The sequence below is a fragment of the Dermochelys coriacea genome, chromosome 15 (assembly GCF_009764565.3).
Source record: "Dermochelys coriacea isolate rDerCor1 chromosome 15, rDerCor1.pri.v4, whole genome shotgun sequence".
Lineage (NCBI taxonomy): Eukaryota > Metazoa > Chordata > Testudines > Dermochelyidae > Dermochelys > Dermochelys coriacea.
This window is the reverse complement of record NC_050082.1, coordinates 5,381,582-5,403,564: the sequence shown is the minus strand read 5'-3', so window position 1 is coordinate 5,403,564 and position 21,983 is coordinate 5,381,582. Positions and strand designations below refer to the sequence as shown.

Genomic DNA, 21,983 nt, shown 5'->3' with positions numbered 1-21,983 from the left:
CACAGAGCTGCCTGGATGGAACCTCCCACTATAGTATGAACACCCAGCTCTCACCATCCTCACCCCACCCTGGGGAGCTAGTGGGGGTGCCAAGCTACAACTGCTTTCTGATGACTTAACCTTTGACCCCGGGGCATGCCATCCATCCTCCTAGGAGCCAGGAATGTGATCGTGCCAGCACCAGGAAGATGGATGGAGTCACAAGCAGATGGCTATGACTTGCAGTGACATGATCAAGTCTCCCACTGTTTTACACCTGTGGCTGCTCTCCCCCCAAAACCCTGCCTTTAACTAGGGGCCATGCTGCAGTTGTATTAAATCCCAGAGAGGCAATGGTGGCCTAGGACAACATTTAACTGCACGACGCCATCCTTAAGGAAACAGCTGCTGCTGAACCATCCTACAGCAGGGGCAGTGACATGGGCCTGCAGCCGAGATGTTTATTGGAGATTCAGGTCAGATATTAATGCACTAGAGAGTGTCTTTGCAGAGGACCAAGATTGGTGGAGAAGGGTAGTTGGAGAAAAACAGCAGCAGTTCTATTAAAAAGCCACTAGGTCTGCCAGTCTGGGATATTTGCTGCCGCATGACAGCAGTTCTACTTCTATATCCCAGCCCAAGGCAGGCAGGTTAGTGGCTTGGATTACAGAAAAGGCTGCCAGTGATCAGTCTTCTCTTCAACTCACTCCAGAGGAGCTGCCTCTCGCGTTTGGCTCTCTTCATGAAGCCCCTGTTTTCAAGAGCCCTTCTGGACAGGTATGGCAACACTTTGTTCACAGGGCCGTAGGGAACATATTTGTAGACTGGATAACCTGCTTGCCCTGAGGAGAGAAATCAAGGTAACTTACAGGATACAGTGGGCATGAATCTCTGCTAGTGCAAATCAATCCCACTCCATCGACTGCTGAGATACCAGTTCACAGCAGCTCAGGATCTGGCCTCCCAGAGCAAGACTTTAGAATTGCATCTGGAAAATGATTCTAGACCACCTCTGTGGCCTCTGGAAACCTTTCTCAGAGAGCACTCATTTTAATGTCTCAAGCAAAGGAATTTGCACCTGACCTCAAGGCAGCACTTCCCCAGCCCAACAGAAAAAAGTCACCCTACATAATCTGCTAACACCATTTCTTCTCATTCCTTTGTTACACCCCACCATGTTTACTTCAGTGTGACTGCGGCACATTGAACCCTTTCATGCTTCAAGTAGAGATCTGCAGACTAAGACGGGGTGCAGTGAGGAGCAAGAGCAGCCCTAAGGTGCTACGGGGCGGAGGGACAATTCTGGAAATGCTCTGAAGGTACCAACAAAGGGACTCAAGAGAGAAAGGTTCAGACTCCAGTCTGAACCTAAGTGACTCTCCCAAGAAGCAGAGATGAGGAAGATGAGCCATAAAGAACATGTCTGAAACATTCAGCAGTAGTCCTGAGAGGCAGATAAGATCCCCTTAAAAAAAGGATCCCCTTGAAAAAGGCAGGGGTGGGGGAGAACTGGGAATTTCCTTGAGCTTGGGGAAGATAGAGAGAAGTGGCTGGTGTCACAGGAGGAAACAGTGGGAAACCCCAGAAGCAGGGAGGGTTGGGCCAATTCAAGAAGCACTCAACCAAAAATACTCAAGTTATGACATAAACATGGTCTTTTTCAGCCAGCGGGCCAGTGACTTGGCTGAAGGAGACTGGAAAGGCCAAGCCACCCTCAGCTTGCCATGGAAACTGCTGTGACTCCAGCGGGGTGAGGAGTAACAGCCCAGCACCGCCATTGCACTAGTGACAGGCATGTGAACAGTTACTGAGTGCCTCGGCACTCCTCATCCGCGCCAGTCCAGGCAGCTAGAACAGTGATGTCCTAGGAGTCACTAAAGCAAGGGTGGGGCAGCACTGGGCAGCTCAGCACAGTGCCACAGGCAGACCACACAACAACTCCACCCACACGACATTCCCATGTCAATTTAGTTCCACAGTAGCTACAGCATCATGCACATGTTTCCACCCCTTCCCTCTTGGCATAGCAGAGGAATGCCGGCAAGTGCTAACATGCGTCAGCAGAATATGTGGGAAGACTTCTGTGGAGGATGGGATCTGATGCCATGGCTACTTACACAGGCCAAGGAGAAGAAACCACTTCACTCAGCTCTTCCAGTTGTCCCACAAGCCTTAGTGACTAAGAGCAGCCAGCGGGTCCACCGTGAAGGTGCATCAGAGCTCCTGCAGCCAGGCCTGTGTGCACACAGGTATTACCAGACTGGGTCAGCGCTATGGCCCACTAGGCCAGTATCCTGCTTCAGGGCAAGGTGCAACACACCTCACAATAGGTAGTGATAGGATAGTCACCTGCCCCAGGGGAGTCCCCTCCTGACCTCCAGTAGTTAGTGGGCTCCAACCCAGAAGCAGGAGGGTTGATGTCTTTTCTTGAGCTTTTTAAAATTGAATTTAACTCCTTGGGCTATTTGTTACCCATAGAAGTGTCCAATAGCCTTTGAATGTGGCTAGTTCTCTGCCTTAATAATACACTGTGCCAGTGAGTTCCACAGTCTCGTTACATCTAGAATGAAAAAATGTTTCTATTCTTTGAATTTTTCACCTTCCAATGTCACTGGATGTTCCTTGCTCTTGTGCTAAGACAGAGGACAAGCACATGATCTCCCTTCTCTAGATCAGCCATTTTATATACTTCTATCATATGTCTTATGTATCTCCTTTCAAAGAAAGTGGGGGAGGGATAGCTCAGTGGTTTGAACATTGGTCTGCTAAACCCAGGGTTGGGAGTTCAATCCTTGAGGGGGCCATTTAGGGTTCTGTGGCAAAAATTGGGGGACTGGTCCTGCTTTGAGCAGGGGGTTGGACTAGATGATCTCCCGAGGTCCCTTCCAACCCTGATATTCTATTCTAAAGGAGACCAGTGCCGGTCTTCTCCATCTCTTCATCCAAGAGTTTTTCCTGCCTCTGGTCATTGTCACTTGTCTCTGTGTCCCCTCTAATTGTGCAATATCCTTTGAGATAGGGTGAAAGGTACAGTACACAGGATCCAGATGTGCGCCAACCACTGATTTGTAGAATAGCATTACGACTATATTCTCCATCCTGTTTCTTATGCACCTTAACATCTTGTTTGTTTGATTTGACCACAGCCATGCAGTGAGCAGATCTTCAGTGAGCAGGCTACACGTGCCAGTCCCTGTCCTGAGTTCACACAGTTACAATGTGGCAAGGTGCACAAGTTATTAATTGTGTCCTCTCCTGCACTGCTCAGCATTGAACTGCCCTCTTGCCTGGCTAGGCCCCTCGGAAGTGCTGCCGTGCCCATGTTTGACTTAACTAACCTAAGTTGCATCCTCTGCCAATTGCATCACTTCACTACTCGTCCCTTTCCCAGATCATTAAACCCTGCTCCTTATGCGCAGCCTTCTGGCACCTGCTCTTAACTTTTTGCCATGACAAAAGCGATGTATTCCTCCTGTTTTGTCCTCTCAGCTAGTTTCTGATCTATGATAACACCTAGCCTCCTACCTCATGACTCGTCTCTAGTAATCATGCATGAGAGATCTTGTTCAAGGCTCTTTTTAAAAAAAAAGAAAATCAGCCAGATGGATCTCTACTTACTGACTGAAAAGAGCACAGCAACCCCTTCCCCATCTTGGGCGCCCAGAGGAATACACCAGACACTTACCCAGAGGGAAGGTGATCTGGTCACACATGCCCAGCAACTGCCCAAAGTACACCTTTTTCTCAGAGGGATGAATACCAAGCTCTGCCATTCTGTAATGGAATCACCAGAGTCACACCAGGAGATGCCCAGCAGGAAACACTACACTGGAAGGACTGACAGTGAGCTGGAGGGCCCACGAGAATCCTGCTCCTTTTCCAGAAATCTACTGCCCACAGGCCTAAATTAACTTCCCATAGAGTAAAAAAGTAGACTGCAAGAGAAGCACAGCAGAGTTGGGTAACTAGTGCCCGTCCCCTCAGAGTGCCTGGCACAGCTCTTCCCTGGAATCACTGCATGCCCTTGCCCAGCACACAGTGCTGCATCTAACAGTTTACAGCCCTAGCATATCTTTGTCAGGCCACTGGCCTTCAGTGGGAACTGATATAAAAACCCAGGAGTCTGGCATTCAGCACTGGTCTGAGCGAACACATTTACACCTGCAGGCCAGAAAGGTCACCACAGAGTAAGGAAGTAAAGTCCATTCCTGAAAGCAGCTTCTGCCAGCATCTGATCTCCTATTTGCCAGACACCCAAGGGTCCCAATTCAATTGAAGCCCTGGGGCTATTCTCCTAACGAAACAGGAAAGTACACGAATTCAATTCCAGACAATGCACAAGCCCTCTCCCTTCCAGCCTCTTTCTCCAGCTATGGCCAGCCACTGTTCCTAGTGGGTGACAGATGCTGTGCAAATGTCACCCACACAGTTCTACTGCCACCCCTGAATCCCTTCTTGCAGCAGCCCCTGCTAGCCCCACCCTAGGCTCCCACACAGCTGCTCTGCTGCAGCTCTGTCTCCCACTGCTATTTGAGGCCTGGCATCCACAGCTCTTGCCATGCTGCCACATCAGTGCCCTACCTGCAAAGGACGAACTTCACCGTGTCCTCGTTGTGTGATGCCACCATCATACTGACTTTCTGGCTGTATTTGATCTCCTCAAGAACGTAGTCCAGGCACCTGCAGGACAGATCACACGTGGGCCCAGGGAAGTGCCCAGGGCACCACCTCCTCACCCTGGCATCCCAGCTCTGGCCCTCCTACCTCTTGTACATCTCGCTGGTCTCTTCATACGTAGGGTTGAGGAGATCCTCGTAGCCGACTTGGGCAGCTCGAGCCTGCTCTTGCTCCATGTACGCCCCTCTGACCAGCTTGGCCCCAAAATGCCAGCCCTCGCGGCGAGAGAGCTCCACATCCATCGTCACGTTGTCGTATGCCTCCTGCAGTGGAAAGACGGAGCGGTGACATCCACTGAAATGCTGTCTGGGGAGCAAGTCACCAAGCCTGCTCCTGGAGTGGTTCTGCCCTGAGATTGGGCTGCTGGCACAAACTGGCATTGAAGCACCCCCTCCTGCAGCATGACCCATCTCCACCCCATTAGCTGCCACCACTGCTTGGAGCACTGCCATCACCACTGCATCCGGGGCCCTTCAGGCATGCAGACTGCACCCCGCATACTGCTGGGCCCTAGATCCCCTGCCCGCTTGTGGCACTGGCCAGACCCTCACCTTCAGGTAGCACTGGAAGGTGTTAAATATGACTGCCTTTTCCATGTTGAACTTGCGCTGCATCTCCAGGGTGAGCCGGCTGATGGCTGGCTGGAAGTAGGTCTGCTCAGCGTCCACCATCAGCCTCACTCCCAGCTCCAGGGCTCTCTGCAAGGGGAAGGACACACCTCAGGTCAGGCCACAAGCAGTGAATAGGTTCTGCCCAGGTGGAGTCTGCAGGGCCAATGCTGAGCCCACTGCTGTGTGTAGTACTGCCGGGGTCCTGCAGATGGCAGCACTCTCACCTGCAGGCCAGTGCCTCCAGGGAACACCTGCTAGAAGAGCCCTGTGACCCTAGCACAGCAGCAAACAGGCCACAGAGAGCAGGGCTTGCAATCTGGGGCTTACCCAAAACGTTTCTGGCACCGAGGCCATGCTGGGTCATGGGTGAGCAGGTCCATCTCCTTTACCCTGAGGTCAGGGCCCACTCTACCCCACCCCGGCTTGGAAACTTCCCACCAAGACCCCCATGACAGTCCAGGAAGGGCTGCTCCTAACCGTGGCCAAGACATCCATCCTCTGCAGCATTCGCTTCATCTGCAGGTCCTCCTCTTCAGTGAAGCGCGAGAGCAGGGGCTCCAACTGGCCGGTCTGAAAGGAGAAGCACCTGACAGCCTCAGTGCTATGCCTCCGTGGCCACCGCTTGGACATTATAGACCACAAGCCTTCCCTCCCTCACCCAAGGTGCAGAGCAGGACATGGCACAAGGCATCTGGACAAGCGCTAACCCTGACAGCCCATGCAGCTATTCACTCCCTCCCCATTTACACACGTAGGGTGCAGGCACATGGGACAAGCATTTGATGCAGAGTTCAGCACACAAGTGTGGGGGGGGCCCAGCTGGGATCAGGTTCCAAGGAGTAGAAGTACCAGCATGTTCCAGACTAAGGGGCAGCCCCCCAGCCCCATTCACCAACCCTGTGCACCTGCCACCTTAGACTGGGAGCCAGAGCTGCTGCTCCCCAGATGTTATAGAAGGGCTATAGAGCAGTGGTTCTCAAATTTTTGTATTGGTGACCCCTTTCACATAGCAAGCCTCTGAGTGTGACACCCAGTTTGTGAACCCCTGGTGTAGAGGGTTAGGTGCCTGGGGTCATGGCAGCTGCTGGCCCGGCAGGGCCTGGGAAGCAGGATGGAGCCCTTCTATCTGAGGAGCCCCCCCAAGAAGCTGTTTGAGAGAGGAGAACGCTTGTGCCCTTAGTCCAGAACTTCCCCTAGTTCCATGCCAGGGGAATGGCTCCACTGACAGGCCTGGCTGAGACAGCCTGGTGAGAGTCCAACCCATTTCTCTGCTCAGGCCAGCACGGCAGCACTGGGCTGTGCAGAGGTGGGATTGAAGTGGATGCCCAGGCTTGTCTCCCCTCCCCACCCCGCCTTCTTGTCTGGAAAGAGCAGATTAGAGCACAGCTCGGCTGCTGACACCTGCAGGGCCCAGCTCAGCCATGAGGGGGTGCTGCAGCGCTGCTACAGCTCTGAACTGCTGGAGCTGGATCCCCAAGAGGCAGGAATGCCTCAGACAGAGGACCCTGGAGTCTTTCCCCATCCAGGGCAGATGGAGTCTAGCCACCCCTCCCCACAGAGCTGCTCCCATGCAGGGCTCTGCTTAGCCTGGGAGTTCACTTGCATACACTGGTGTTAAAGGAGCTCCACCATGTGCATCTGACAAATCATCTCCCCCATTCAGTTCAAGTTCTGTCCTCAGAGCCCAGCCAGGCATCAACCAAGGCCATTTCATCCTGTTACTACCATCTGAAGACAAGGGCCCTGCTGCCGGCTTTACTCCTACCCATGTGGCAGCTAGCAACATTCTACCATCACTCACACTGGCACGGAGTATTGACAGGTGCCTCACGCCGTCACCCCTCCCTCCCGCTACCAGCTTCTGATTGCCACCTGAGCATCACTTCAATGCAGAAGACACCTACATCCATGTCCCCTCCTTGTAAGGCCCTTTCTTCACTTCTGCCTTGCCCCAAATTCATGTCTTGGCTTAGCCATAAACTCATCAAATAGCAGTCCAAGTGCCCATAACAGGCAAGCAGAGTGCCTCTCAGATAGCTCCTGGCTGTGAGCACCCCACCGCCATGTCCTAGGTCTGTGGCCTTTTCATTTGCAGACAACCTTAATTCAGCTACTCCACAATGAAACAGGGTTGTGTTCATCTCCCCTCACCTCCAAAGGCTCAGTGTGCTAGGGGAGGCACAGGTGTAAGTTAAGGCAGTAATGCAATGAGCTTATAAGCCTCAACAACTGTAAGACAGTAGCTTAGGTAAACTTATCAAAGCCCAAGGCCCCCAAAGCCTTAACAGGAGTAGCTAACCAGGAGTGACCCTAGATCATAAGATGCACAAGGCAGAATGCTGTAGGGACTAAACTGCTGTAACCATGACTTGCTAGTTGATACCAGCTTGGGATATTTTTAGTCAGGGACATCAGCAGATGTCTGACCCCAAGAATGTCATGGGAACTATCTGACATCTATGCTAATGAGCTTGAAGTAAAAGCCTATGGAAGAAGGGCACCCCAACATTAGTAGGGGGAGGAACTGCCAAGAAGGAAAAGGGGCTGAAACCCCTCCTGAATATGCATTTGGCCTAGTGATGTTGGTACAACACAAGTTGTATCCCAGCTTGTGTGCCTTGAGATGTGTCTCTTGAGGATGGTGAGGAGGAAGGTGAGGCTGTTTTTCAAAGGATGGCAAGAGTCGATGGATGCTCAGCTCCCTCCATTATCTCTAGCTGCCTCACAGGGTTAGAGGGTTGTGGCTCTGAACTGTATTAATAAAACTAGAAACTGTGATTGCTGAAGCACGAGTGTTGCAATCCTACTTCCTGTGGCTCCTAAAGCAGGAACTCTGATAATACCAGACCAGATCCTGGGTCAAGAACCTACCGAATTCTAGTGTGGTAAAGGGGGGAACAAACGGACCTAAGCAATAGATTAGGCAACACAGTTCCCTCTTGGATTATTTTCTGAATGGCTCAGTTCTACCAAGTTCAGCTTGCCCTGCCCAGTGGCTCCTCTTCCACATCCAGTCAGCACACCCCAAACTTGCAATGATGCATTAACAATAGGTCTGACTTCTCTTACCTGCCAAGACCCAAGCTCAGGCCCTCTTGATTCTGCATTTCCTCAGCTAGTGCTATGACATTGACCACTAAGGGGAGGTCAGGAATGCAGGTCCTTGCAGCCCAGTGCATGGGGGGGATGCAACAAGGCCAAACTCTTAGCCCTCACAACCCCTATGTGATGGTTCAGAAAAAGGGTAACCCAGGGCTGAAGAGTGCAGATGCAAGGGGAGAGAATTCTTTATGGTGCACAGTGTACGTAGAAGCAATGGGATCCAATCAAGGGATCAGACGAGTATCAGGATGAAGTGCCTGACAGGAAGCACCTCCAATGTGACTGGCTGATCCCGGTTACTTGGGAGTTTTAGAACTGACTGGCTAAGACATCGGAAGGTATGATACCAAGGGAACTCTCCAGCTGCAGTGTTCTGTGCCATTACCTGGGACAAGCTCTACTGCTCAGGAGGATTCCCTTGGGGCCTCTCTCTGGGCCAAAATAGTGCCACTCACCCACCTTCATGTTTGGGATGAGCAGCAGTTTGGAGAGTTTTGTTCGGCTGTCAATCAGGCTGTTCCAGTCCAGCAAGTCCATGGTGCTGCAGCCAGAAAGACTCTCGTTAGTGCCAACTCCAAGCAAGCTCCAGACTGGGCCCCAACCCCAGCAGCCTCCCCAAGGGGTGCACCGGCAGCTTCCTTACTAATTGGGATGGATCAGTGACCCAGAGCCCACTGCTGCCTGTCCTGACCCAACCGGGGAAGATTTCAGCAGAGCTCCCTGGGTGTAGATCCCAGCACTGGGATTTTCCTTGGTCACCAGGAGCCTGGCAGAGCAGCAGGATCAGCATGGCAACTCTGGGTACTTATCCAGGCAAACTTCCACCCGAGCCAGCTACAGCTCCGAGAACTAACACGCCCCTCAAAATGCCCAAAACAAACATGGCCACCACCACTTTTTACCCCTTCCCATTGCAGCTCCCTGGCCTCAGAGAAAGGCAGCCTCTCCCAGGACCTCTGGCCTGAGCCATTGCTCTAGAATTTGGGAAGCTGCCCTCTCCACCTCCTACCCCAGTCCCTCTGACAGTACATTCACTGGCTGAAATGGAAGCCTTTGGGACCCCTTCTCATGCTCCTTTCTGTAGCACCCCCACCCCTCCCCACTCTGCAGCATGTTCCAGGAAGACCAGAGGGTCAGGCTGGCTGTGGCCCAGGAAGGAGCTCACCCAGACATGCCCAGGTCCTCGCCCGTGAACCAGTGCTGGCTCTCCGCTTTGGTCGCAATCCCAAGGTTTGCCAGGGTCTCCTGCAATGAGAAAGGAGCAGGTCAGAGTCCCTGCTGCCACCTGCTATCCCCAAACGCTGCAGTGAGCAGCAGCCCTGCTGCCTTTGCACTGCAGGCCCAGACTCTGCCCTGAGCCATGACTCTGCTCCGAGACGATGGCTGGGGTTGGACTGTGCCAGTCCCTGCACACCACACACCCAAGTGGCTGAGATGCAGACAGCCGCCGTAGGGTCAATGGTACCAAACAGCCACTTGGAGCTTCCCTGGGGGTTCTCCCCTGCTGCTGACCAGCTCTTGGGAGAGAAGGGAGCGCTAGCCTCATGGCTGCAAGAGGGCTAGTGCAGGAGCTATGCAGGCATATGTACCAGCACCTGGGGCAGACCTCACAGGTACGGCACAAGAGGGGCTCCCCGCATTGCTCTGCCTAGAAGGGGCAACAATAAATCTCAAAAGACTTACAGTGCACTGCGACCGATGAAGGGGAATGGGGATTACAGCGCAACTCCAGCCCAGGGGAAGGACTGGGGGAAATGCACAGAAATGAGCCTGCTTGAGTAGGGAGTGACAGGGCATGGCTTATACTGGCTGCTGCATCATGCTCTTTCGGTCACTGGGCATGGAACCAGAACAATGCTCCTCCCAGACTCAGACTTTAAGGCCAGAAGGGACCATCCTGAACATTGAGTCTGAGGTCCTGCACATTGCAGGGCACAGAACCTCCATCACCCACTCCTGTAATGGACCCCTCACTGCTGGCTGAGTGACTGAAGTCCACAAATCAGGGCCTAAAGACTTCCAGTTACAAACAATCCAGCATTTGCACAAGTTCAAGCCAGCAGGTGACCCATGCCCCATGCTGCAGGGGAAGGCAAAAAAACCACAGGGTCTCTGCCAATCTGACCTCAGGGAAAATTCCTTCGATCCCAGATATGGTGATCAGTTAGACCCTGAGCACATGGGCAAGACCCACCAGACACACACCTGGGAAAGAATTCTCTGTAGCAACTCAGCCCTCCCCAGTGCTTTGATTCAAGGCCCCAAAGCATTTCACAACCCCCCAGAGAAATGTGGGGGCACAGTCCCCCAGGAGGGTGATGCAGCCAGGGCATGAACACACAGACGCCCATGAGGCAGGGGGGGAAGACAGCTCCTTTGGGAGCGCTGCACCCAGCTCACCTGCAGCTTCTTCACCTCCAGCTTGGTCTCCACCACAGCCAGCCCAGCCTTGCCCTGCTCCGCTGCCATTTGGTGAAAGAACCTCCTCCACTTCATCAGCACCTCAGAGAACTGCAGCTGGGGGAGCAGACCACAGGGTGAGCTCCCCTTCCTCTCCCCACCGGGGATGACTCAGACCCCCCACCATGATTGTACCCTAGGGGCACTATCCACCCAGCTGGGCGCACTGCCACACCAAGTAAGCAGGACTGGCCTGCTGGGCCCCAAAAAGGACCGTGCTGGCACTCCCACTACCCCAGACCCCTCCTAGTAAAGATCAAGGCCCCTAAAGCTGACACTAGGCAGGGGTCCCAGTGAGATAGCCCAGCATTTAGCCAGATCTCCATCCTCAAAGCAAGAGGCAAGCTCAGGCCCTTCTACATCAGATAGGAGCTCCGACTCTCTAGGAATGGACTAAGGCCCAAGCCGCTGCCCTGACCAGGACACTGGTCTCCCCAGGGAGTCTACTGAGCATCACTGACAGACACAATCCATAAGCATGTGCCTGGCATGGACCTGATGGGAGGGACCACCCTGCCTGGCACCCAGCTCGCTGCACTGAGCCCAAGTGGTGGGGTGCTGCCTGCGATGAGCATAGCAAGGCAGATTTGGTCCCAAAGCCCTCATCTAGCATTAGGGGCTACCGCCCTTTCACACGCCAGAGCCACCTCCTCGGCAGCTCCTCCCACCTGGAACAGTCTCCAAATAACTCCCAGAGCCTGTCTCAGCCTGAACACCCCTCCTTCCTGCCTCTCTCTGCCATCGTGTGAGCCCTGGCACCAAAAGTCACTCACCAGGAACTGAGGCCTTCCTAAAGCCGTCAGCTTAATGGCCGAAAAGCTGTCCTCAGAGCTGCTACCTAAACAAAGCAGGAGAGAGCTGAGGTGGCTGCAGCATCCATAACTCCAGGGCAAGTAAAGGAAAGCAGTCCAGGGGAATCCAAAGAGGGAGGAGGAATTTAGAAAGCCAATCTGAGCTGGCAGATCTGTCCTTCGCCCCTGCTGGATACCCTCCAGAGACTGCAGCAGCCCCTGGCCTCTGCAGCAAGCCACACAGCGCTGACCGTTGCAGCAGGAGGGCACCCGGAGAGCCATGGCCCTGGGGTGACTATGCAGCCTGTTGAGGGAGGGGCACAGTGCCAGGTGCTCCCAGAGGGACAGTCAGGCACAGCAGACACAGGGGCACTCTGGGGGTGGCACATGCAGGGCACCTACCTGAGGCCTCGATACAGCGCAGGAACGTGTCCATGTGCTGGTCACACTTTGTTTCGTCTGCGTAGAAGTAGGTGCGGGCACTGATGACCTTGTCCCGGCGGTCCCCAAACTCCCGATGTGCACGGTACTGCTTCTCTCTCTGGGCAGCACCTGGGGACAGGTACGGGGAGCGTGCTGCAGACACGGCTGGAGTGGGGGATATTGCAAAGAGCCCACATGTCCCTGGAATAAGCCCCCTTACTCTTACCATTCCCATCAGCCCAAGCCTCTGGGGATCTCTTAGGCCCTAGGAGAAAGTCCCAGGGCTAGATTTTCATTGGATCGAGGTCCTTCTAGAAGATCTGCTCTAGCTCAGCCACAAGCCAATGGGCTGGAGGCAGGATTCATGGGGTGGGATTCCCTGGCCTGTGCTATGCACAAGAGCAGATTAGATGTTCCAGTCTTAATACCCATGTGAGAACTCAGCAGCTGCCGGACCTTAGCTCTGTAGCAATGAGACCCCCCCATGAGCCGAGGCCCCCCCCCGGAGCACTTTAAACACACAGTCTGTGCCTGGGTTTTCACAGATTACGAACAGATCAAGGTACATTGGCCATCATGCCCCAGGCCTTCCTGCAGAAGGGTGAGGGCCAGAGCCCTGGAGCATGTTGGGGAGGGGATGATCTGGACCAGAGTCTCAATAGATTAGCATCCAACTAGGCTGTGTGAGGAGCGGTTGCATCACTCACCCCCTGTCTCCTTCTCAGATGCAGAGGTACAGGACCTAGAGGAAGGAAACAGATGGTGAGACTGGCACCAGGGCAGTCCAGGAGCCCCCCTGGGACTACAGTCCACCCCCCTCCCAACCAGCTCCCTTGGCTTCACACGGGTCAGCTCCCTGTACCAAAAGGGCCACTGGGGTTTGGCCAGATCCCCAAAAGCCCCTCATCCTCCCTGTTCTTCACTCCGGCAATGGAGTTCATAGAAGCGCTTCTCTCAAGCGCCTCCGGGGCCAGAGCACTTTGCTGGTGAGGAAGGTGATATTTTCCAAAGCCTCCTTCGGGCCTAAGCCCATCGGAGTCAGTCATGTGTAACTCCCCCCCGCCATACAAAAATCAGTGGGACCTTCAGTGCCTTGGAAAATGTTAGCGGAGATTCCTACCCCACCCCACGGGGCAGCCAGCTCTGGGGTGGAGAAACTGCCACAGGTGAGGAGAGCAAATTTGCCCCAGTCTCCATGCCCTCTAGAATAGTGGTAGAAGCATGAAAGGACATGAATCTTTAGTGCATCTGCCATGTAACTATCTTGAGACATGAGCTACAAAAATGTCATGTGAACCCCTATTCTCACTTTCAGGTGACACTGTAAACAACAAGCAGGCAGCATCATCTCCCGTAAATGTAAACAAACTTGTTTGTCTGAGCAATTGACTGAAGTAGTAATGAGTGGACTTTTAGATTCTAAAGTTTTATATTGTTTTATTTTTGAATGAAGTTATGTTTTGTACATAATTCTACATTTGTAAGTTAAACTTTCATTATAACGTGGTTGTACTACAGAATTTGTATTAGGTGACTTGAAATATACTATCTTTTTTTTTTTTTACAGTGCAAATATTTGTAATAAAAAAATATAAAGTGAGCACTGTACACTTTGTATTTGGTGTTATAATTGAAATATATTTGAAAATGTAGAAAACATCCAAAAATATTTAAATAAATGGTATTCTATTGTTTAACAGTGTGACTTATTGCAATTAATTTTTCAATTGCTTGACAGCCCTAATTAATATCTTTTGTATTTAGTTTAGTAGGTTTTTCTTAAAGTGCAAGTCCCCTCATATGCAGCAAACAATCTTTCACAAGCTGTCAGCAAGGCTGGAAGGCACCCTTTGGCCAGATTTTGATAGGGACAGCGAGAGGGACCACCCTCATGCAAAACTACCTCCTGCTAATTTGAGTCTCTCCTCTAAACCAGAGGCAACATAGATTAGCATATAAACAAGTGGCTAGGTCTAGCATGGTTTCAGAGTAGCAGCCGTGTTAGTCTGTATTTGCAAAAAGGAAAGGAGTACTTATGGCACCTTAGAGACTAAAATTTATTAGAGCATAAGCTTTCGTGAACTACAGCTCACTTCATCGGTTTAGCATGAAGCTGGGGTCAGGACTGATGGGGCCTGGGGTCAGCAATGGGTCCTGGTTGGTTTAGAAGCAGAACGAAATTCCATATGAACAAGCGACAAAGCCATCCAATTGCAGCAAGCACAGCAGCATGGGGCCCCCTTGCCAAACTCAGCGTTCTGCTCTTGGTCTTAGTAGTGCCATTGGCCATAGCCGAGAGAATGCAGTATAGGCAATACCCTGCCTGCCTCTGCGGGTGCGCATTAATCTGATCGTGGCAGTGAGTGGAGGAAACACCAGCAATTCAAACAAGCCCAGAAAGCTGCAAATACCAGCCCCTCCTCACCCCCCCCCCCCCAAGGGAAAGCTGAAAGAGAAAAGTCAAGAGGCAGCATTTAACAGACAGAGGTACTGCCTGGTGAGAGCAGCCACAGAGCTGGGAGCAAGGGACATGTAATGCAGCAAGGCACAGTCCTCAGAGTACTGCTGGGCAAGGGACATGCTAGTGGTGGCAGGCCCCAGATTCCATATGTGAAGAGGATTTCTTAATTTCACTAGAAACAAGGAATTTTCAATGTGCAGACACTAGGCTTTGCTAGGGCAAGCCTAGACCAGTTGTGTACCAATTCAGAGACTGACACAGTTCAAGCCATGAAACTCCGTAGTGCAGGTGCAGTGATCCCCATACAAGACGCTCAGTGCTGTAAATTTAGCAGAATAAGCACCTTTAATGCAGGCGTCACTGTGCCCACACTAAGAGGTTGCACTGGTTTAACTATGTGCTTTCAAATCTGTACACCGTGTAGCCCAGCCCTTGGGGTTTTCAAGAGCAACTGTGCAGCTAGAGACCAAGTAGCAGGAAGTGAAACGGGCCCGCCTGGTGTCCCTGTGCCAGGCTGAATAAAATGCAAACTGGAACAGCAGCAAGAAGTTTCCTGTTGGTTTGTTAATATGGGAGAGCGCACTCATGTGTTGACATGCCCACCTGGTCAGCATTCCTTTTGCATTATAATACAGTGTGGTTTTCTGGTTCCTGGCCTGGGTTTTTAAAGTATGTCAGAATTGTGCATTCATAGAAGGAATTTTGCATTTTAATAAAGCCAAAAAGAAGAAAAGCCTTTTCCCAGCTGAACAAACAGACGAGCTCCCGTGTAGAGCCTCCTTTTTGGAATGTTAATCCCAGCCAGCAAAGAAATCACAGCAGATAACCCAGACTTGCTTAAATATTTGCCTACAGCAATTTACGGGATGGAGCAACAAGGGAATAAACCTTGTCAGAAGAGGAAAAGACATCCCCTTTAATAGAGTGCAAAGCAGCCTGCTGGGACACCAACACACCCTGCATCAAAACAGCCAGCTCCGTGCACACACAAGATGAGACTAGCCCAGAGGTCTGGCAGGGGTTGGAGGAATTACACACCTGATACTAGCACCTCTCATCTCCCAGGGCTCAGCTGATGGTGGTTCAATTCCTTCCCCATTTGTGAACTCCTATGGGCAGCTCAGCTCTGAAGGAGGTAGAGCTAAAGTGTATTTTGTACTTGGCACAGTGACCCATAGCCTGGGACCACCATGGAAGAGCCTCAGATTCAGGGCCAAGAGCATCACGCTGGCTTTGGAGTTTGGGCCATGATGAGGGCGGTGGTCTCTGGAGTTACAGCGAGAACCAGGTGTTCTGAAGGCCTGGTCACAGCCCAGCAGAGGCTTTAGAGATTAGGACCAAGCCAGTGACTTGAACCTGGAGTGGCATTCTGGTGCCACGTGCCTTGGGGCTGCCGTGAAACACATGGGCTACAGTTAAAGTGGCCTGGACTGATGTTCCTAGTTACAGCCATCCAGTTTCTGAGTGACAGTCAGGGTTACTAGGTTCCCACCAAGAGGAACAGCTGCAGCTTCCTAGCTAGCTGGATGATGGGCAGCCACTGGTATTGCTGTGTGGTTCTCAAGGAGGGGGGCGGGAGATGAGTATTAGTATGCTGTGGCTGCGCCTGTGTGAGGCCCACCTCGTGTTTAACGGGCACTCCAGAAGTCACTGGATCCCCAGACTTGCTGGACACTATTTCTGCTGTCTCTGGGCTCAGCCAACCATTGCCCTGCACCTTGTGCAGCGGGTGTGATAGTGCAATGGGGCTGGTTGGTAGCATAAGTGCACAAGGGAATGGTGAATCAGGCTCTTACACAGCACCAAGAACTCTGCCAGAACTCAAAGCTAACCCAGGCTCCAGGCCTAGAGAAACAGCCCAGTTTACAAAACACTATCCACACGCAGTCTGATTTGGCTGGAGGGTTAATTCTGACCACTCTGCTTTGGTGAAAGCCTCATGATGAGGAAGAAGCTGAAGCTGCTCCTCTGGGGAGAAAGCATTTCGTTATTGCTCCAACACAGACTACTATGCCATAATGTTTCTATGGGAATAGCTGGAGCCTCAATTTCCCCATTTTCCAAAACAGAGGATGCAAGAATGGGCACAGTCAACTGATAAAAATTTAGCATGGAATTTTATGAAAAATATCTCCACAACATTTGCCTTGGTCTAGCCCTGAGCACCACAGCAGCAAGGGCATTGAGATTAACAGTTATCAGCTGGCAAACACAGATCAATTTCCTTAGCTGTGGGGCTCCAGGGCAGAGCAGGGCTCCCTCTGCCATCACACTCTTCACTGTACACCCAACTTAGCCACACGTACAGAGAGAGCACAACTATTACCAACTTAGCATAAACCCCTGTGCCAAGTGCACTGCGTATGTGCAGCTTATTGGCGGTCAAAAGTCATGGCTTTACCAAATCAAAACTAAATTTCACCAGAACACTCAAGATGTCCTTGGCAGTGAGAACCATCTCATCTTCAGCTTTCTGCCCCAGCCAGCTCTGCTGTGTGCCTGGGCAGGCGTAGTCTCAATGACTGGCAAGGTATTCCCCTTCCCTCACCCACTGATCCTTGTTTTCAAGCAGCTGAATTTTTTTTCTCCAGCTTACAAAAAAGGAATTTTTACGGGGGTCAAGGCTGGACACTTTTTACCCAAAAATGAAGTTTCAGAAAGTTCTGATAGCCTGAAGACAGGGGCTTAGAGTGGAAATAAGGGCAACTTCAACTCAGTGATTTACACAAGCACCCTCTAGTCTACACTAGAAGCCCAACACTGGCACAGCTACCCTCTAAATTACTTTAAAACAATGTAATATCAAGCTGTTCAGAAGGCTCCTGCACTAATAGTACCCACCACACCAGATACAGAAACAGATCTTAGGATGTCTAAAGAAAACTTGTTTGATAGTATTCTGTCTGGCAAGGAATCACTTCTCAACAGTTGTGGTTGTGAAGTCTCTACTTCATTATTTTGTCCTGCTTCCCTGTTCATCTGTCTGGTTCTTTGTCTGTTGCATAACTAATTTTGCAAGATTTAAATCAACTAAGGTGGTGGGGTATGATTAGGCAAAGAATTGTTTTGCAATATGTTAGCATTGGACAAGGAACTGCATAACGCTTTAGTAAAATTATTGGTTAAGGCAGGGGAGGCCAACCTGGGGCTCCGGAACCACATGCGGCTCTTCGTATAGGCTCCAACTCTGGGGCTGGAGCTACAGGTGCCAGCTTTCCAATGTGCCGGGGGGTGTTCACTGCTCAATCCCTGGCTCTGCCACAGGCCCTGCCCCCACTCCACCCCGTTCCCTGAGCCTGTCATGCCCTCACTCCTTCCCCCTCCCCCCAGAACCTCCTGCATGCCACAAAACAGCTGATCTGGCTGTGTGGGGAGGGGGAGGCGCTGCGAGCAGGGTGGGGGAGCTGATGTGAGGGCTGCTGACGTATTACTGTGGCTCTTTGGCAATGTACACTGGTAAATTCTGGCTCCTTCTCAGGCTCAGGTTGGCCATCCCTGGATTAAGGTGTAGCTAAGCAGGACTCCAGTTTCACTATATAAACTGGGTTCCAAGAAGGAGACTGGCTGGGCAAAAAAAGGAAAAGAAAAGAAAGACCTGGAAGAAGAACTTGCCTCCAAGACACAGCCCAAGAGCAGAGCTGCTAGAATCCTATGCATGACCCAGACATGCAGCAACAAGAACTCAGCTGAGACCGATCTTGCCTGGCCAACAGGTAAAGTCTGCCTGCATGACTGGGATTGGTAAGCACAGCATTGTATTCTTAGCATGTGTATTCTGCTCTGTGATTGTTAACAGAGGGAGGTTAAGAATTTCTGTGTAAGGCTCTTTCACTGGTAAAAAGGTCCTGCAAACCCACAGAAGAGTACGCCTTGATCCCTAGGAACTAGGTAAAGGTGGGTGCCCTAGAGCGTGCGGGTAACACCGTCAGCATAATAAATCCACCTCTGCAAGACCTCGCCTGACAACATAGCACTGACCATACTGGCACTTAGGTCGGTGTAACTTACGTTGCTGAGGGGGCGGCTTATTCATACCCGAGGGGGGACAATACAGATGCAACCTGTAGCGTAGAGAAACCTTGGGAGGAATCTAGGGACACAAGTCTTGCAAGAAATTGTCCTTTTGGGGCAGAACTCAAGGACACCTCCAAGAGGATGGAGAGGGATCCCTGCACCAGCTCCCAGGCGGAGGCAGGCAGGCGAGGAGATCTGCCTGCAGGGGGCAGTCAAGCCGAGCCTTCTGGGAAGCAGCACAGAATTTGGCAGCTCCAGTGCTTACCTAAAGGCTCTGCCTCTATGACAGCCAATCAAACTGAAGGGGATGGGCCTTATTGACCAATTGCATTACCAGGAAGAAGCTCAAGCCCTTGGCAAGTTTGAAAGGGCACATTCTGTCCCAGGTACTTGCAGGCGGAGGCAGAGAAGACAATTTCCCTTCAACTGCAGCAGGAGCTCCACAGTAATCTAGTCCTCGCCCACTACCAAGGTCATAGCAAACTGCCCCAGGCCAGGCTTGAGGATTCAGCAGCACTGAGCCCACCTCCATGAGGGGAGGACAGATCATGTGCACATGGGTTCAAAGCACATGCTATATTGGTGTAGGTTCCATTCAGCACCACAGGCCAGAGACAACCCGGCTTTGCCAAACACAGCTCTGATCCCACAGCAGAGGCGGCTCCGGGTCTGAAAAGGATGTACAGGTCAGAGCGTCGGGTCACACAGGTCCTGACTGAGCACAACATGCACTGGCCCTGAATTTCCAAGGGACCAGTGATTTTGGGGATCCAACCTAAGACAGCTTAGGGACCCAATTTACAGAAGGTGGGTGTTCAGCACTTCTTAAAAATCAGACCCTTTGAAGACATCTCAAATTGGGTCCCCAGAAAAGAGGCCCTTTCTCCCCACTGGGAAAGAAACATGTAAATGCTTTCAGTCTCTGAGAAAGGGCATGCAGGAGGGATGATGTCCCAGGAGGGGTGCCACTGAGCATTTTCCAATTACATTATTCTTTGGAGGCAGGGGTGAATGGGTGGCTTTTTGGTGCCAAAGCAGACCGGTGTCAGCACCTGGGAAACTAGAAATCTGAACTGTATGTTCTCTTTTCACACATGGGCTAGTCTGAGGAGAACATGACCAGAACAGCAAGGCAAGGTCAGCACGTCCATGCGGCACAAACTACAGTGTGAATGAGCGAATGATTTGAAATGGCCATGGTGAACGTGTAACAGCCTGAAACTGTCTCCCAAGTCACCAGCTCAAATCTTAACCTTAAGGTAAGTTTGAGGGAGAACGGATATGATGAAGCTGTCATGAGCCTGAAGCAAGGCCAGGAAAGGAAAGCAAAGGGACCAGAAGACAGAACAGAAGCAGTCAAATCAAGACTAGGATATCACATTTTATGGGGTGTGATTCCCTAGGAAAGCTCAGCATGCTCCAGCCATTCCCTTTTATAACTAGGTTGCTTGAGCAACAAGGCCTGAAAAAAGGAGCTTAACTCACACTATCAGATCGTTCCTTCTCCTGTGCCAGCAGCAGCCCTGGAATAACAGAGGCAGGTAAAAAAAGGGAAAATCCTCACCAGATGTTCCCCCTTAGGTTACACCCACTACTGGAGCACAACCAGCTGCCTAGTTCATCTCACCCCACACACTAGCTCTGCCCCCCTCTCAGCACTCCCTGGGACACCTTTGTACACCAGGAGGTTTGAAGAGCCAAGCTCTATTTTCTTGCTCCCCTCATGAGCCATAAAAGCTCCCCAAAGTTGTTCCCTGTTCTGATCTCAAGCTTTGGGAGGTCTGGCACTACTAGCCATGTTGTGTATTTACATCCCTCAGCACAAGTTGCCTAAAGCTTTGCTTTTAATTGCCTGCAATCTGCAAACTAGAAGTGAGAAGCGCTTAGATGCTTACTCCATTTCCTTACGCTCTGCCTCCTCCGGCATCAGATCCTCCTCCACGCTATAGTCCAGCACCGAGCCCACCCCAAACGCACGGTTTCGTTGGATCAGGGGTTTGATGGCCTCTTGGTCCTCGCCAGCCACAAACTGCCCATAGAAGGTCATCTTCATCAGCTTCTCAAACAGCTGCTGCCCCAGCAGCTTCTGGCTGAGGTTCATCAGCTGCAAGACACAAAGCCCATGCAAGACAGCTTTCCCCAGCGCAGGCACCTTCTTGCCCCGCCACACCTGGGGTAACAACTTTGCATTAAGTCTTAGAAATGGTGCTCTGGGAATGCCAAGACCCAAATGCACCAGTAGCTGCAGGGCCATGGATTAGTCGGACCTCAGGGTCCAGCCAGTGCTGGTCACACCAGAGCTCTGCCCTGCCACAGCACTTTAGAGGGTCCAAATCACCATCCCCATTTATACAGAGGAGGGAAAGCACATGATCGTCCCCGAGGTCCCGGAACCATTCCGTAGCAGCACCGGGATGGAGCCCAGGTCTCCGTCCGTGCTCCAGGCACTGGACCACACTCTGCGGGGGGGGGGGGAGGGGAAGGGCAGTGAGACCCTGACAATCGTACCAAAGATGAGATCCTAGCAGCACCTGACCCCAGAGCCGGTCCGCCCCAGACCCCCGCTCCCAGCACCCGTCCAGAGACACCCCGATGCCGGTGCCGGCGCCTAAGGCAGGAAGGAGGCCAGAAGGCATCAGTCACAGGCAGGCTCGCGGGGTCCCCTAGCTGACTCGGGGAAGGGGTGGGTGTCACTGAGGCTTTGTGCCTTGCCCCGACGCCCACGCCTTGCTTTGCAGAGCGCCGGGAGATGCGCGGCCCCAGACCGCTCCCCAAACCCCCGCGGGGTAGCAGCCGAGCCCCAGGGCCCCGCTCACCTGCCGGCTCCGCGCCACCAACGGCTCCACCGTGCACAGCCCCAGCACCGCCAGAGCCCGCACCAGCTCCGCGCTGCGCTTGCTGCGAAACGCCTCCCGCGCGTCCCCGAAGCGCACAGCGGGCGGCAGCGGCGGCACGCGGGGCGCCCCCCGCGGACCGGTCCCGCCGCGCGCCGAGCCCCGCTCGGGCGGAGGCGGCGGCGCCGTTTCCCCCGGCTGCTCCTGGCGGGCGGCGGCGGCGGCGGAGCGGAGGCAGCGGGGGAAGCGCAGGCTGCAGGCGGCGCGGACCATCAGCGGCCGCGCACCGCTCGCCATGATGCAGGAGCCCGGCCGCGCCCGCCCGCCCGCGCCGGTTTAAATAGAGGGAGCGCTGGCCCCGCCCCGCCCCGCCCCTGGCACGCCCCGCCCACTATCTGGAGCGTCCCGCCCCCTTAGGGTGTAGCCCTGCCCCCTCCCTGCAGCGCCCCCTGTCGCCTGTTGGTGCGCTGACAAAGCAGAGCCGGACCCACTGTCAGAGTTATGAAGGGCCCCACCTCGGGGGTGGGGGCTGGACTCCATGACCCCTCCCTTCCAGTCCCTGTGTTTTCTCTTTGTCTGATACAGGCACCGATTTCCCCTCCATTAACCCCCCACCTATTTGCATACTTGC

The 21,983-nt window shown here is 52.7% G+C and overlaps 1 protein-coding gene across 2 annotated transcripts; it reads right to left on the bottom strand.

Moving 5' to 3' along the window:
* Window positions 1-426: 426 nt before the first annotated feature.
* LOC119843730 (proline dehydrogenase 1, mitochondrial-like) lies at window positions 427-21,712 on the bottom strand. 2 transcript variants are annotated; one of them, XR_006275822.1, is made up of 15 exons: window positions 21,335-21,659; window positions 20,414-20,622; window positions 12,751-12,785; window positions 12,023-12,172; window positions 11,603-11,667; window positions 10,770-10,886; window positions 9,535-9,614; window positions 8,829-8,910; window positions 5,745-5,837; window positions 5,208-5,354; window positions 4,744-4,919; window positions 4,561-4,659; window positions 3,665-3,753; window positions 2,097-2,214; window positions 685-821 (listed from the first exon to the last, which is right to left on the bottom strand). XR_006275822.1 is itself a non-coding variant. In XM_038373511.2 (14 exons), the coding sequence occupies exons 1-14, from the start codon at window positions 21,647-21,649 to the stop codon at window positions 631-633; spliced, it is 1,848 nt and encodes a 615-aa protein (XP_038229439.2). In that variant the 5' UTR covers window positions 21,650-21,712; the 3' UTR covers window positions 427-630. The 2 variants fall into 2 exon arrangements, 1 of the variants encoding a protein (XP_038229439.2); XM_038373511.2 differs by lacking the exon at window positions 2,097-2,214 and having other exon boundaries at window positions 427-821; window positions 21,335-21,712.
* Between the last annotated feature and the right edge of the window lie 271 nt (window positions 21,713-21,983).

Bases quoted from the DNA above. Each gene is read 5' to 3' on its own strand.
- LOC119843730 (XM_038373511.2), bottom strand. From the start codon at position 21,649: ATGGCGAGCGGTGCGCGGCCGCTGATGGTCCGCGCCGCCTGCAGCCTG. The intron at 11,668-12,022 runs GTAGGTGCCCTG...TGCTTTGTTTAG, and splicing joins GCGCTGTATCGAGGCCTCAG to GTAGCAGCTCTGAGGACAGC. The intron at 8,911-9,534 runs GTGAGCTCCTTC...TTCTGGCTGCAG, and splicing joins GAGGACCTGGGCATGTCTGG to CACCATGGACTTGCTGGACT.